This window comes from Pecten maximus, chromosome 7, assembly GCF_902652985.1.
Source record: "Pecten maximus chromosome 7, xPecMax1.1, whole genome shotgun sequence".
NCBI classification, from domain to species: domain Eukaryota; kingdom Metazoa; phylum Mollusca; class Bivalvia; order Pectinida; family Pectinidae; genus Pecten; species Pecten maximus.
In genome coordinates this window covers 15,759,744-15,772,058 of record NC_047021.1, presented here as the reverse complement: position 1 = coordinate 15,772,058, position 12,315 = coordinate 15,759,744, and the positions used below count along the sequence as shown (strand labels likewise).

Sequence of the window (12,315 nt, the reverse complement as noted above, 5' to 3'; positions counted from 1 at the left end):
CGGGGGTCAGAGTCACCATTTATGCAAAATCTGTTTCCCTTCCTCCAAGGATGTTTCTGACCAAATTATGTTCAAATCCATTCATAACTTTATGACTAGTAGCGATTTAAAGGAATTACCTCTATTTCCCCTATTGGGCCCCGCCCCTTTGGCTCCTCGGGGGTCAGAGTCACCATTTATGCAAAATCTGTTCCCCTTTCCTCAAGGATGTCTCTGACCAAGTTGGGTTCAAATCCATTCATAACTTTATGACTAGTAGCGATTTAAAGGAATTACCTCTTTATCCCCTATTGGGCCCCGCCCTTTTGGCCCCTGGAAGGTCAGAGTCACCATTTATGCAAAATCTGTTTCCCTTCTGCCAAGGATGTCTCTGACCAAGTTGGGTTCAAATCCATTCATAACTTTATGACTAGTAGCGATTTAAAGGAATGACCTCTATTTCCCCTATTGGGGCCCCGATGCAAAATCTGTTCCCCTAACCCCAAGGATGTTTCTGACCAAGTTGGGTTCAAATCCATTCATAACTTTATGACTAGTAGCGATTTAAAGGAATTACCTCTATTTCCCCTATTGGGCCCCGCCCCTTTGGCCCCTCGTGGGTCAGAGTCAACATTTATGCAAAATCTGATCCCCTTCTGGCAAGGATGTTTCTGGCCAAATTTGGTCAAAATCCAATAAGAACTTCTTGACTAGTAGCGATTTAAAGGAATTAACTCTATTTCCCCTATTGGACCCCGCCCCTTTGGCCCCTCGGGGGTCAAAGTCACCATTGATGCAAAATCTGTTCCACTTCTGCCAAGGATGTTTCTGGCCAAATTTGGTCAAAATCCAATAAGAACTTCTTGACTAGTAGCGATTTAAAGGAATTAACTCTATTTCCCCTATTGGGCCCCGCTCCTTTGGCCCCTCGGGGGTCAGAGTCACCATTTATGCAAAATCTGTTCCCCTTCTGCCAAGGATGTTTCTGGCCAAATTTTGTCAAAATCCAATAAGAACTTCTTGACTAGTAGCGATTTAAAGGAATGACCTCTATTTCCCCTATTGGGCCCCGCCCCTTTGGCTCCTCGGGGGTCAGAGTCACCATTTATGCAAAATCTGTTTTCCTTCTGCCAAGGATGTTTCTGGCCAAATTTGGTCAAAATCTAATTAGCACTTCTTGACTAGTAGCGATTTAAAGGAATGACCTCTATTTCCCCTATTGGGCCCGCCCCTTTGGCCCTTCGGGGGTCAGAGTCACCATGTATGCAAAATCTGTTCACCTTCTGCCAAGGATGTTTCTGGCCAAATTTGGTCAAAATCCAATTAGAACTTCTTGACTAGTAGCGATTTGAAGTAAATGTTGACGGACGACGGATGGACGGACGACGGACGGACGGACGACGGAGGCTGCGCCATGACATAAGCTCACCGGACCTTCGGTCCAGGTGAGCTAATAAAAACGGACGGACAGGGGTAAATGTCCCACAACCGTTAAAAACAGACAGACAGGGTAAATGTCACACAACCAATAAAAACGGGCAGACAGTGTAAATGTCCCACAACCAATAAAAACGGACAGACAGTGTAAATGTCCCACAACCAATAAAAACGGACAGGCAGGGTAAATGTCACACAACCAATAAAAACGGACAGACAGGGTAAATGTCCCACAACCAATAAAAACGGACAGGCAGGGTAAATGTCACACAACCAATAAAAACGGACAGACAGGGTAAATGTCCCACAACCAATAAAAACGGACATGCAGGGTAAATGTCCCACAACCAACCAAAACGGACAGACAGGGTAAATGTCCCACAACCAATAAAAACGGACAGACAGGGTGAATGTCCACCAACCGTTAAAAACGGACAGACAGGGTAAATGTCCCACAACCAACCAAAATCGATAGACAGGGTAAATGTCCCACAACCAATAAAAACGGACAGACAGTGTAAATGTCCCACAACCAACCAAAATGGACAGACAGGGTAAATGTCTCACAACCAACCAAAACGAACAGACAGGGTAAATGTCCCACAACCAACCAAAACTGACAGACAGGGTAAATGTCCCATAACCAGCCAAAACGGACAGACAGGGCAAATGTCCCACAACCAATAAAAACGGACAGACAGGGTAAATGTCCAACAACCAATCAAAATGGACAGACATGGTAAATGTTCCATAAGCAGCCAAAACGGACAGTGTAAATGTCCCACAACCAATAAAAACAGACAGACAGTGTTAATGTCCCACAACCAATAAAAATGGACAGACAGGGTAAATGTCCCACAACCAGCCAAAACGGATAGACAGGGTAAATGTCCCATAGCCAGCCAATACGGACAGACAGGGTAAATGTCCCACAACCAATCAAAACGGACAGACAGGGTAAATGTCCCATAGCCAGCCAAACCGGACAGACAGGGTAAATGCCCCACAACCAATAAAAACGGACAGACAGGGTAAATGTCCCATAACTAGCAAAACGGACAGACAGGGTAAATGTCACACAACCAATAAAAACGGGCAGACAGTGTAAATGTCCCACAACCAATAAAAACGGACAGACAGTGTAAATGTCCCACAACCAATAAAAACGGACAGGCAGGGTAAATGTCACACAATCAATAAAAACGGACAGACAGGGTAAATGTCCCACAACCAATAAAAACGGACAGGCAGGGTAAATGTCACACAACCAATAAAAACGGACAGACAGGGTAAATGTCCCACAACAAATAAAAACGGACAGGCAGGGTAAATGTCCCACAACCAACCAAAACGGACAGACAGGGTAAATGTCCCACAACCAATAAAAACGGACAGACAGGGTGAATGTCCACCAACCGTTAAAAACGGACAGACAGGGTAAATGTCCCACAACCAACCAAAATCGATAGACAGGGTAAATGTCCCACAACCAATAAAAACGGACAGACAGTGTAAATGTCCCACAACCAACCAAAATGGACAGACAGGGTAAATGTCTCACAACCAACCAAAACAAACAGACAGGGTAAATGTCCCACAACCAACCAAAACTGACAGACAGGGTAAATGTCCCACAACCAATAAAAACGGACAGGCAGGGTAAATGTCCCACAACCAACCAAAACGGACAGACAGGGTAAATGTCCCACAACCAATAAAAACGGACAGACAGGGTGAATGTCCACCAACCGTTAAAAACGGACAGACAGGGTAAATGTCCCACAACCAACCAAAATCGATAGACAGGGTAAATGTCCCACAACCAATAAAAACGGACAGACAGTGTAAATGTCCCACAACCAACCAAAATGGACAGACAGGGTAAATGTCTCACAACCAACCAAAACGAACAGACAGGGTAAATGTCCCACAACCAACCAAAACTGACAGACAGGGTAAATGTCCCATAACCAGCCAAAACGGACAGACAGGGCAAATGTCCCACAACCAATAAAAACGGACAGACAGGGTAAATGTCCAACAACCAATCAAAATGGACAGACATGGTAAATGTTCCATAAGCAGCCAAAACGGACAGTGTAAATGTCCCACAACCAATAAAAACGGACAGACAGGGTAAATGTCCCACAACCGTTAAAAACGGACAGACAGGGTAAATGTCCCACAACCAAGCAAAAATGGACAGACAGGGTAAATGTCCCACAACAAACCAAAACGGGCAGTCAGGGTAAAAGTCATACATCCAGCCAAAACGGACAGACAGTGTAAATGTCCCACAACCAACCAAAACGGACAGACAGGGTAAATGTCTCACAACCAACCAAAACGAACAGACAGGGTAAATGTCCCACAACCAACCAAAACGGACAGACAGGGTAAATGTCCCATAACCAGCCAAAACGGACAGACAGGGCAAATGTCCCACAACCAATAAAAACGGACAGACAGGGTAAATGTCCAACAACCAATCAAAATGGACAGACATGGTAAATGTTCCATAAGCAGCCAAAACGGACAGACAGTGTAAATGTCCCACAACCAATAAAAACGGACAGACAGGGTAAATGTCCCACAACCGTTAAAAACGGACAGACAGGGTAAATGTCCCACAACCAAGCAAAAATGGACAGACAGGGTAAATGTCCGACAACAAACCAAAACGGGCAGTCAGGGTAAAAGTCATACATCCAGCCAAAATGGACAGACAGGGTAAATGTTCCATAAGCAGCCAAAACAGATAGACAGGGTAAATGTCCCACAAACAATAAAAACGGACAGACAGGATAAATGTCCCATAACCAGCCAAAACGGACAGACAGGGTAAATGTCCCACAAACAGCCAAAACGGACAGACAGAGTAAATGGCCCACAACCAATAAAAACGGACAGACAGGGTAAATGTCCCACAGCAAATAAAAACGGACAGACAGGGTAAATGTCCCATAACCAGCCAAAACGGACAGACAGGGTAAATGTTCCACAACCAACCAAAACGGACAGACAGGGTAAATTTCCCATAACCAGCCAAAACGGACAGACAGGGTAAATGTCCCATAACCAGCCAAAACGGACAGACAGGGCAAATGTCCCACAACCAATAAAAACGGACAGACAGGGTAAATGTCCAACAACCAATCAAAATGGACAGACATGGTAAATGTTCCATAAGCAGCCAAAACGGACAGTGTAAATGTCCCACAACCAATAAAAACGGACAGACAGGGTAAATGTCCCACAACCGTTAAAAACGGACAGACAGGGTAAATGTCCCACAACCAAGCAAAAATGGACAGACAGGGTAAATGTCCCACAACAAACCAAAACGGGCAGTCAGGGTAAAAGTCATACATCCAGCCAAAACGGACAGACAGTGTAAATGTCCCACAACCAACCAAAACGGACAGACAGGGTAAATGTCCCACAACCAACCAAAACGGACAGACAGGGTAAATGTCCCACAACCAACCAAAACGGACAGACAGGGTAAATGTCCCATAACCAGCCAAAACGGACAGACAGGGCAAATGTCCCACAACTAATTAAAAGGACAGACAGGGTAAATGTCCAACAACCAATCAAAATGGACAGACATGGTAAATCTTCCATAAGCAACCAAACGGACAGACAGTGTAAATGTCCCACAACCAACCAACACGGACAGACAGGGTAAATGTCCCACAACCGTTAAAAACGGACAGACAGGGTAAATGTCCCACAACCAACCCAACACGGACAGACAGGGTAAATGTCCGACAACAAACCAAAACGGGCAGTCAGGGTAAAAGTCATACATCCAGCCAAAATGGACAGACAGGGTAAATGTTCCATAAGCAGCCAAAACAGATAGACAGGGTAAATGTCCCACAAACAATAAAAACGGACAGACAGATAAATGTCCCATAACCAGCCAAAACGGACAGACAGGGTAAATGTCCCACAAACAACCAACCGGACAGACAGAGTAATGGCCCACAACCAATAAAACGGACAGACAGGGTAAATGTCCCACAGCAAATAAAAACGGACAGACAGGGTAAATGTCCCATAACCAGCCAAAACGGACAGACAGGGTAAATGTTCCACAACCAACCAAAACGGACAGACAGGGTAAATTTCCCATAACCAGCCAAAACGGACAGACAGGGTAAATGTCCCATAACCAGCCAAAACGGACAGACAGGGTAAATGTTCCACAACCAACCAAAACGGACAGACAGGGTAAATTTCCCATAACCAGCCAAAACGGACAGACAGGGTAAATGTCCCACAAACAGCCAAAACGGACAGACAGAGTAAATGGCCCACAACCAATAAAAACGGACAGACAGGGTAAATGTCCCACAGCAAATAAAAACGGACAGACAGAGTAAATGGCCCACAACCAATAAAAACGGACAGACAGGGTAAATGTCCCACAGCAAATAAAAACGGACAGACAGGGTAAATGTCCCATAACCAGCCAAAACGGACAGACAGGGTAAATGTTCCACAACCAACCAAAACGGACAGACAGGGTAAATTTCCCATAACCAGCCAAAACGGACAGACAGGGTAAATGTCCCATAACCAGCCAAAACGGACAGACAGGGTAAATGTTCCACAACCAACCAAAACGGACAGACAGGGTAAATTTCCCATAACCAGCCAAAACGGACAGACAGGGTAAATGTCCCACAAACAGCCAAAACGGACAGACAGAGTAAATGGCCCACAACCAATAAAAACGGACAGACAGGGTAAATGTCCCACAGCAAATAAAAACGGACAGACAGGGTAAATGTCCCATAACCAGCCAAAACGGACAGACAGGGTAAATGTTCCACAACCAACCAAAACGGACAGACAGGGTAAATTTCCCATAACCAGCCAAAACGGACAGACAGGGTAAATGTCCCACAACCAATCAACCGGACAGACAGTGTAAATGTCCCACAACCAACCAAAACGAACAGACAAGGTTAATGTCCCAAAACCGACCAAAACGAACAGACAGGGTAAATGGCCAACAACCAATAAAAACGGACAGACAGGGTAAATGTCCCACAACCGTTAAAAACAGACAGACAGGGTAAATGTCACACAACCAATAAAAACGGACAGACAGGGTTAATGTCCCACAACCAACCAAAACGAACAGACAGGGTTAATGTCACACAACCAATAAAAACGGACAGACAGGGTAAATGTCCCACAACCAATAAAAACGGACAGACAGGGTAAATGTCCCACAACCGTTAAAAACGGAAAGACAGGGTTAATGTCCCATAACCAGCCAAAACGGACAGACAGGGTAAATTTCCCATAACCAGCCAAAACGGACAGACAGGGTAAATGTCCCACAACCAATCAACCGGACAGACAGGGTAAATGTCCCACAACCAACCAAAACGGACAGACAGGGTTAATGTCCCACAACCAACCAAAACGGACAGACAGGGTAGATGTCCCACAACCAATCAACCGGACAGACAGGGTAAATGTCCCACAACCAACCAAAACGAACAGACAGGGTTAATGTCCCACAACCAACCAAAACGGACAGACAGGGTTAATGTCCCACAACCAACCAAAACGAACAGACAGTGTAAATGTCCTACAACCGTTAAAAACAGACAGACAGGGTAAATGTCACACAACCAATAAAAACGGACAGACAGGGCAAATGTCCCATAACCAACCAAAACGAACAGACAGGGTTAATGTCACACAACCAATAAAAACGGACAGACAGGGTAAATGTCCCACAACCAATAAAAACGGACAGACAGGGTAAATGTCCCACGACTAATTAAAAGGACGGACAGGTAAAAGCCCCACAACCAAACAGACGGACAGTCAGGGTAAACGTCATATAACCAAACAAACAGACGGATACCTCAAGAAGTCAGTTATAAGCAGTCGCATACTCCACACAAACACGAACTGAATCAGCCGGCCAGACGGACAACACGATACTCCACATATTGGACTCTGTGATTATCAATCAGCAGAATTGTTAAAGAGTAAAGAACTTTTTACGCATCAGATATAAATTTGTTTAATTTTTTCGGCATAGTCGTATACTTTTCTTTTGTTCCCGGATATGACGCGACAGGTGGCGTTACTGGTCAAGATGAAGTATGTGATTGGTCAATGTAGCGGTAAATGCAAAATGCAGACATGCAGTTAAAGACGAAACAAAATTAAGATTGAATGCAAGCTGAATAAGTGGATGTATCTATTCAAATGACACATTAATAAAATCATATTCCCTGATTTAAATGCAGTCTAATTATCACCAAAAATTATTCAAACTGATATAATTTTGTTATCCGTGCTGAAACTGCGCATTTATTAATTAGTTCGTTAATTTATTTCACCAGCAGTTTTACATCATAACCATCAGCATTAAAACTATGCCGTTTATCTTTTTTAAAGATATTTCTTGTTTATTATTCAGTTTATTAATTTTTTATTCATGATTTAGAACTAATTTCTTATTTGAAAAGTATTGCTGTGGTTATTGTAATTGTCGTTGTATTAACTATTAAGTAACTGTAATACACAACATGGTTATTTAAAAGAATCTAAATTTTATTGTCTTTGGTCATGAGCGGCGTTCAACTAAACAGGGTCGTCAAGCTATATTATAGTATTCAGAATTAAAAAAAAATAACAACTAAAAAAAAAAAACCAGTACCGTGTCATAACTAAGTAGGTAAGATACATGTTTATGTATACAAAATGGACACAATTAAACCTTTCAGGTAGAACTAAAGCAAGCAAAGCAAATATGGTCAGTGGTCAATACCTGTAGTGGACAGTGGTCAATACAGTTCCTACAGCTATAATTAGTCCATTCAGGTATGGCATTTTACCTTAACTGCCGTTAGTCAATCTGGGGTTGCCAGTGACAACAAGTACTAACAAGTGGAGTTATAGTATAAACTTTTAATACTTACACCGTTGTGGCACTTCGCAGTCGACTCTCCAAGGATCAACATCTCAGTAAATCTACAGCCATGTCTGACGATCAGGTTGATTTAGTTGCCAGGGATCCTAATGGACTTAACAACCATTTGGGGGTAAGTTTTAAATATTCGGATTGATACACCTAATTTAGTTATTAAAATCCAGCTAATCTTCACTTTAGTATGCACATTTAGTAATCATATGCTTTTATACGCAATATACGTTTTTCAAAATAATAAAAGACAATTACATTATTTTGATTATCATTTTTGCATAATCTTCAATAAAAAATAATTTGAATACTTGTCATTTTTAAAAAGTAGCCATTCTATAAGAATATTTTATACTACCAGTTCTAACATATTCATTAACAGCAGTGGTTGTTCAAATGGTCGAAAAAGACAACCTTAATGTTGTATTAACACTTTTGTTTTGTTTGGTATTTTAATGTGAGAATATGCCATTAATTCAGGTTTACAAAGCGAACTTGATTTGTTGAACGACAGGGTCGAGATAATGCTAGGTAAATCAATGTTACCATGGGAATGTCAACAAATCACGCCGATCAGGATCAAACAGACGCTTGCTCAAATTTTCAAGAAAATTGCACCGATTATATACCCTCCGTATTACGATTCCTGAATTTAGTTTTCATCGCTTAGACACGGGAAGAATGGACCCGATAAAAGAATTATCTTTTATGTGTCCCTTGTGTAATCAGTATAGTTCACTCCTTAAGTCTGAGTTTGAAGGATTCTTAGAGAAAGGGTAATCTATTTGCCAAGTATCAGGTCGAGTGGTCGACACAACCTCCGTTCCCTTACTGTGTTGACACTTACATACATGTTCTATATTATATATGAATTTAAGAATTCCAATTCTCAGTCATATATCTTTATATACCTATTTTTTTATTTATTTTTTTTTTGTATTTTCATTCAGTCATTTATAGCGACTGACTAATTGAATTTATTCATAAATTAATAGATCTTATAGATATAATAGCTTCAAAAAATAAATATTCCAATAGGATTGTTATTGGGTACATGTAGATGAGGCTTCTGTTGTAGAGAAAAATATCTACTCTATGTACTTAGAAAAGAAGTTAAAAGTGTGAAATGGTGTCTCCTATACAACAATAACTAGTGGTGCTAATTTGACTAAATTATTATTTGATGCTAAATTATTTGTAATAAATGTTTCTTTGGTTTTTTTTAGACTCAGTTGTTTTTGTGTTTACGTGCATCTTGTTGCTAAGTTACCAGACAGAAATTTGTCTCACACCAAAGTTTAAAAGTGACATTTAAAATTGAATATGAAGATACAAGTAATTTGTTTTCGGTGTTAACGAATATATTTCTGCTTTTTTTTCTAGACTCTTCTGTTCAACGATGTCCTTGGTGAGCCCGATGGTACCCACAGTATCGACTGCGTCTGGAAGCTGTCCTACACATGTTTCGAGTGCTGGAAGGGACTTTGCTACAAGCTCCTAACTCTCTTCTGTGGAATCTGTATTGCGGCGGAATGGGGCTGTGAGTTCGCCTACATTGCTTTCTACCACATCTGGTTCATCACACCATGCATGAAGGTCTGCGAGATCAACTGTGGACTCTGCCAGAAGCTCTACACTCTCGTTATAAACTGCTGCATAGTACCATGTACGGAGGCGTGTGGTGGATGTTTCCATCACTTTAAGAAATAAGCAGCAGTATCTACCAACCTAAGAACTTTTTCAAAACTAACTTTATGTTAAAATGTGAATTAGACAGAAGACCTGCCGTCTGATCATATAACAAACGATGGAATCGGCCATTACCCGGTAACTCATACTCAGTTCTTTCATATAACGAACGATATCATTGGACACTTTTCTGTAACGCGCGATACCATTGGACATTGTCCGGTAACGCTCGGGGTCTACTGCTGATTTACCTTTCCTGACATATTTATTAAATACAATAGAATTGAAATGTCTGTGTCATAATATTGTATCTTATATATTGATATTAAACTATGTTGTTAAAATGAGTATTTTTATTTCTTTTTGACTTCACTGTTTCAACTGTACTGACCACGCACCAAAGGATGTATTTTTCAGTTTTCAATGCCACTCACAGATGAAATGAAGCACAGTATATTCAAATGTAGAAGGAATTCATTGATAAACCTCTAATAAGGGGAAGTAATTTACAGTTAAAATGTGCAAAAACGTGATGAATTGGATATTGAGTTGGTGGATCAAGGGTGTGGAAGGTATCACGAATGATTCTTACAAGAAAATACTAGAGGGCCATGGGCCTAAACGGTCATCTGACAAACACTTACAGAAGGGACAACCCCCTCAATCTGAAGGGCTCAAACCAGCATAATTACCATAAATTGTCTGTTCGCAGCCAATTATGTTAAACAAATTTGGTTTTTATCCATTTTGGCTTAAAGGAGGAGTAGCACCTTAAAGCAACATTCCAGCCAAGTTACTGTTTTGGGGCCTCACCCCTCTGTCCCCAGGGGTCGGACCTGTCTCATTTATATAAATTATTATTGCCGTCCCCTAATGATGTTTCAAACCAAATTTGGTTGTTAAGGTGTTAAAAAGGAGTAGTGTTCCAAAGCAAAATTAAAGCAACGTTTCCCATTTGGGGCCCCTCCACTCGGGCCCAATTGGTCACACCAACCTCATTTATATAAGATATGAATGTCTTCCTCCAATAATGTTTCACACCGATTTTGGTTGTAATCGACCCCAGGGTTAAGGAGTAGAGTTTTAAAGGAAAATTCACCAACGTTTCCATTTTTAGGCTCCGCCCCTCTGTTCCTAGGGGTCTGATCAGCCCCATTTATATCAAATATGATTGCCTGCCCCTAATGATGTTTCACACAAAATTTGGTTGCGCCAATCGAAGGTTTAGGAAGAGTTGGGCTTTAAAGCAAAATTACAGCAAAGTTACTGTTTTAGGGTCTCATCCCTCTGTACCCAGGGGTCGGGCCTGCCTCATATATACACATTATTATTGCCCTCCCCAGTGATGTTTCAGACTAAATTTGTGTGTAGTCCATGAATGCATTAAGGAGGAGTAGCGTCTTAAAGCAAATTCATCTAAGTGCTCCTTTTGGGGGCCCTGCCCTTCTTTCCCCAGGGCATGAACCTGTCTCATTTATATAAATTATTATTGCCGTCCCCTAATGATGTTTAAACCAAATTGTGTTGTAATCTATTAAGGTATAAAAAAAGGAGTAGCGTCTCCGAGTACTCCGGCTTTCCTCCACCTCCAAAACATGGCACGTCCTTAAATGACCCTGGCTGTTAATAGGACGTTAAACAAAACAAACCAAGTAGCGTTCCAAAGCAAAATTAAGGGAAAGTTTCCGTTTTGGGGACTCACCCCCCTGTCTCCAGGGGTCGCACCAGCCTTATTTATATAAAATATTGGTAGTAATCTGCTTTGGGGTTAAGGAGACGTAGCGCTTTGAAAGTAAAAGTCTAACGGCGGTCGGCGGACAACGGACGACGGACGGAGCACGATGCCTATTATCCTGACCCTTTGAGTCAGTTGATCTGATAACCAGAAAAGTTGACAATATCGTACATTTTGATAATATCGTTTATTTTCAACAGAAATTAATGAACAATCACCAGACTCGTAGGAAATATAAGAACAGTTATTGTAAATATCAAATCACGAGATACCCTATGGCCCATGTGTATTTAATTTTATGTTTTGTACACATAAACAAAACTGGACAAGTACATTTATAATTACATATTTATGTATTACGGGTCGCTAATCCCACTTAATAATATATCAACGTAAATAGAAATACTCGCATAACGAGTAAGAAAAGTATGTAGATTAGACTTGGTAGACAATCGCCTGTCGACCTAAATGACAGCCCAGTCACTAATTGGAAGCTAATTGTCCATACTTT

The 12,315-nt window shown here is 41.4% G+C and overlaps 1 protein-coding gene across 1 annotated transcript; it reads left to right on the top strand.

Annotated features, from left to right (window-relative positions):
• The first annotated feature begins 8,365 nt into the window (after positions 1 to 8,365).
• LOC117331745 (caveolin-1-like) lies at positions 8,366 to 10,417 on the top strand. The gene is made up of 2 exons (XM_033890613.1): positions 8,366 to 8,501; positions 9,764 to 10,417. The coding sequence occupies exons 1-2, from the start codon at positions 8,439 to 8,441 to the stop codon at positions 10,088 to 10,090; spliced, it is 390 nt and encodes a 129-aa protein (XP_033746504.1). The 5' UTR covers positions 8,366 to 8,438; the 3' UTR covers positions 10,091 to 10,417.
• Positions 10,418 to 12,315: the final 1,898 nt, after the last annotated feature.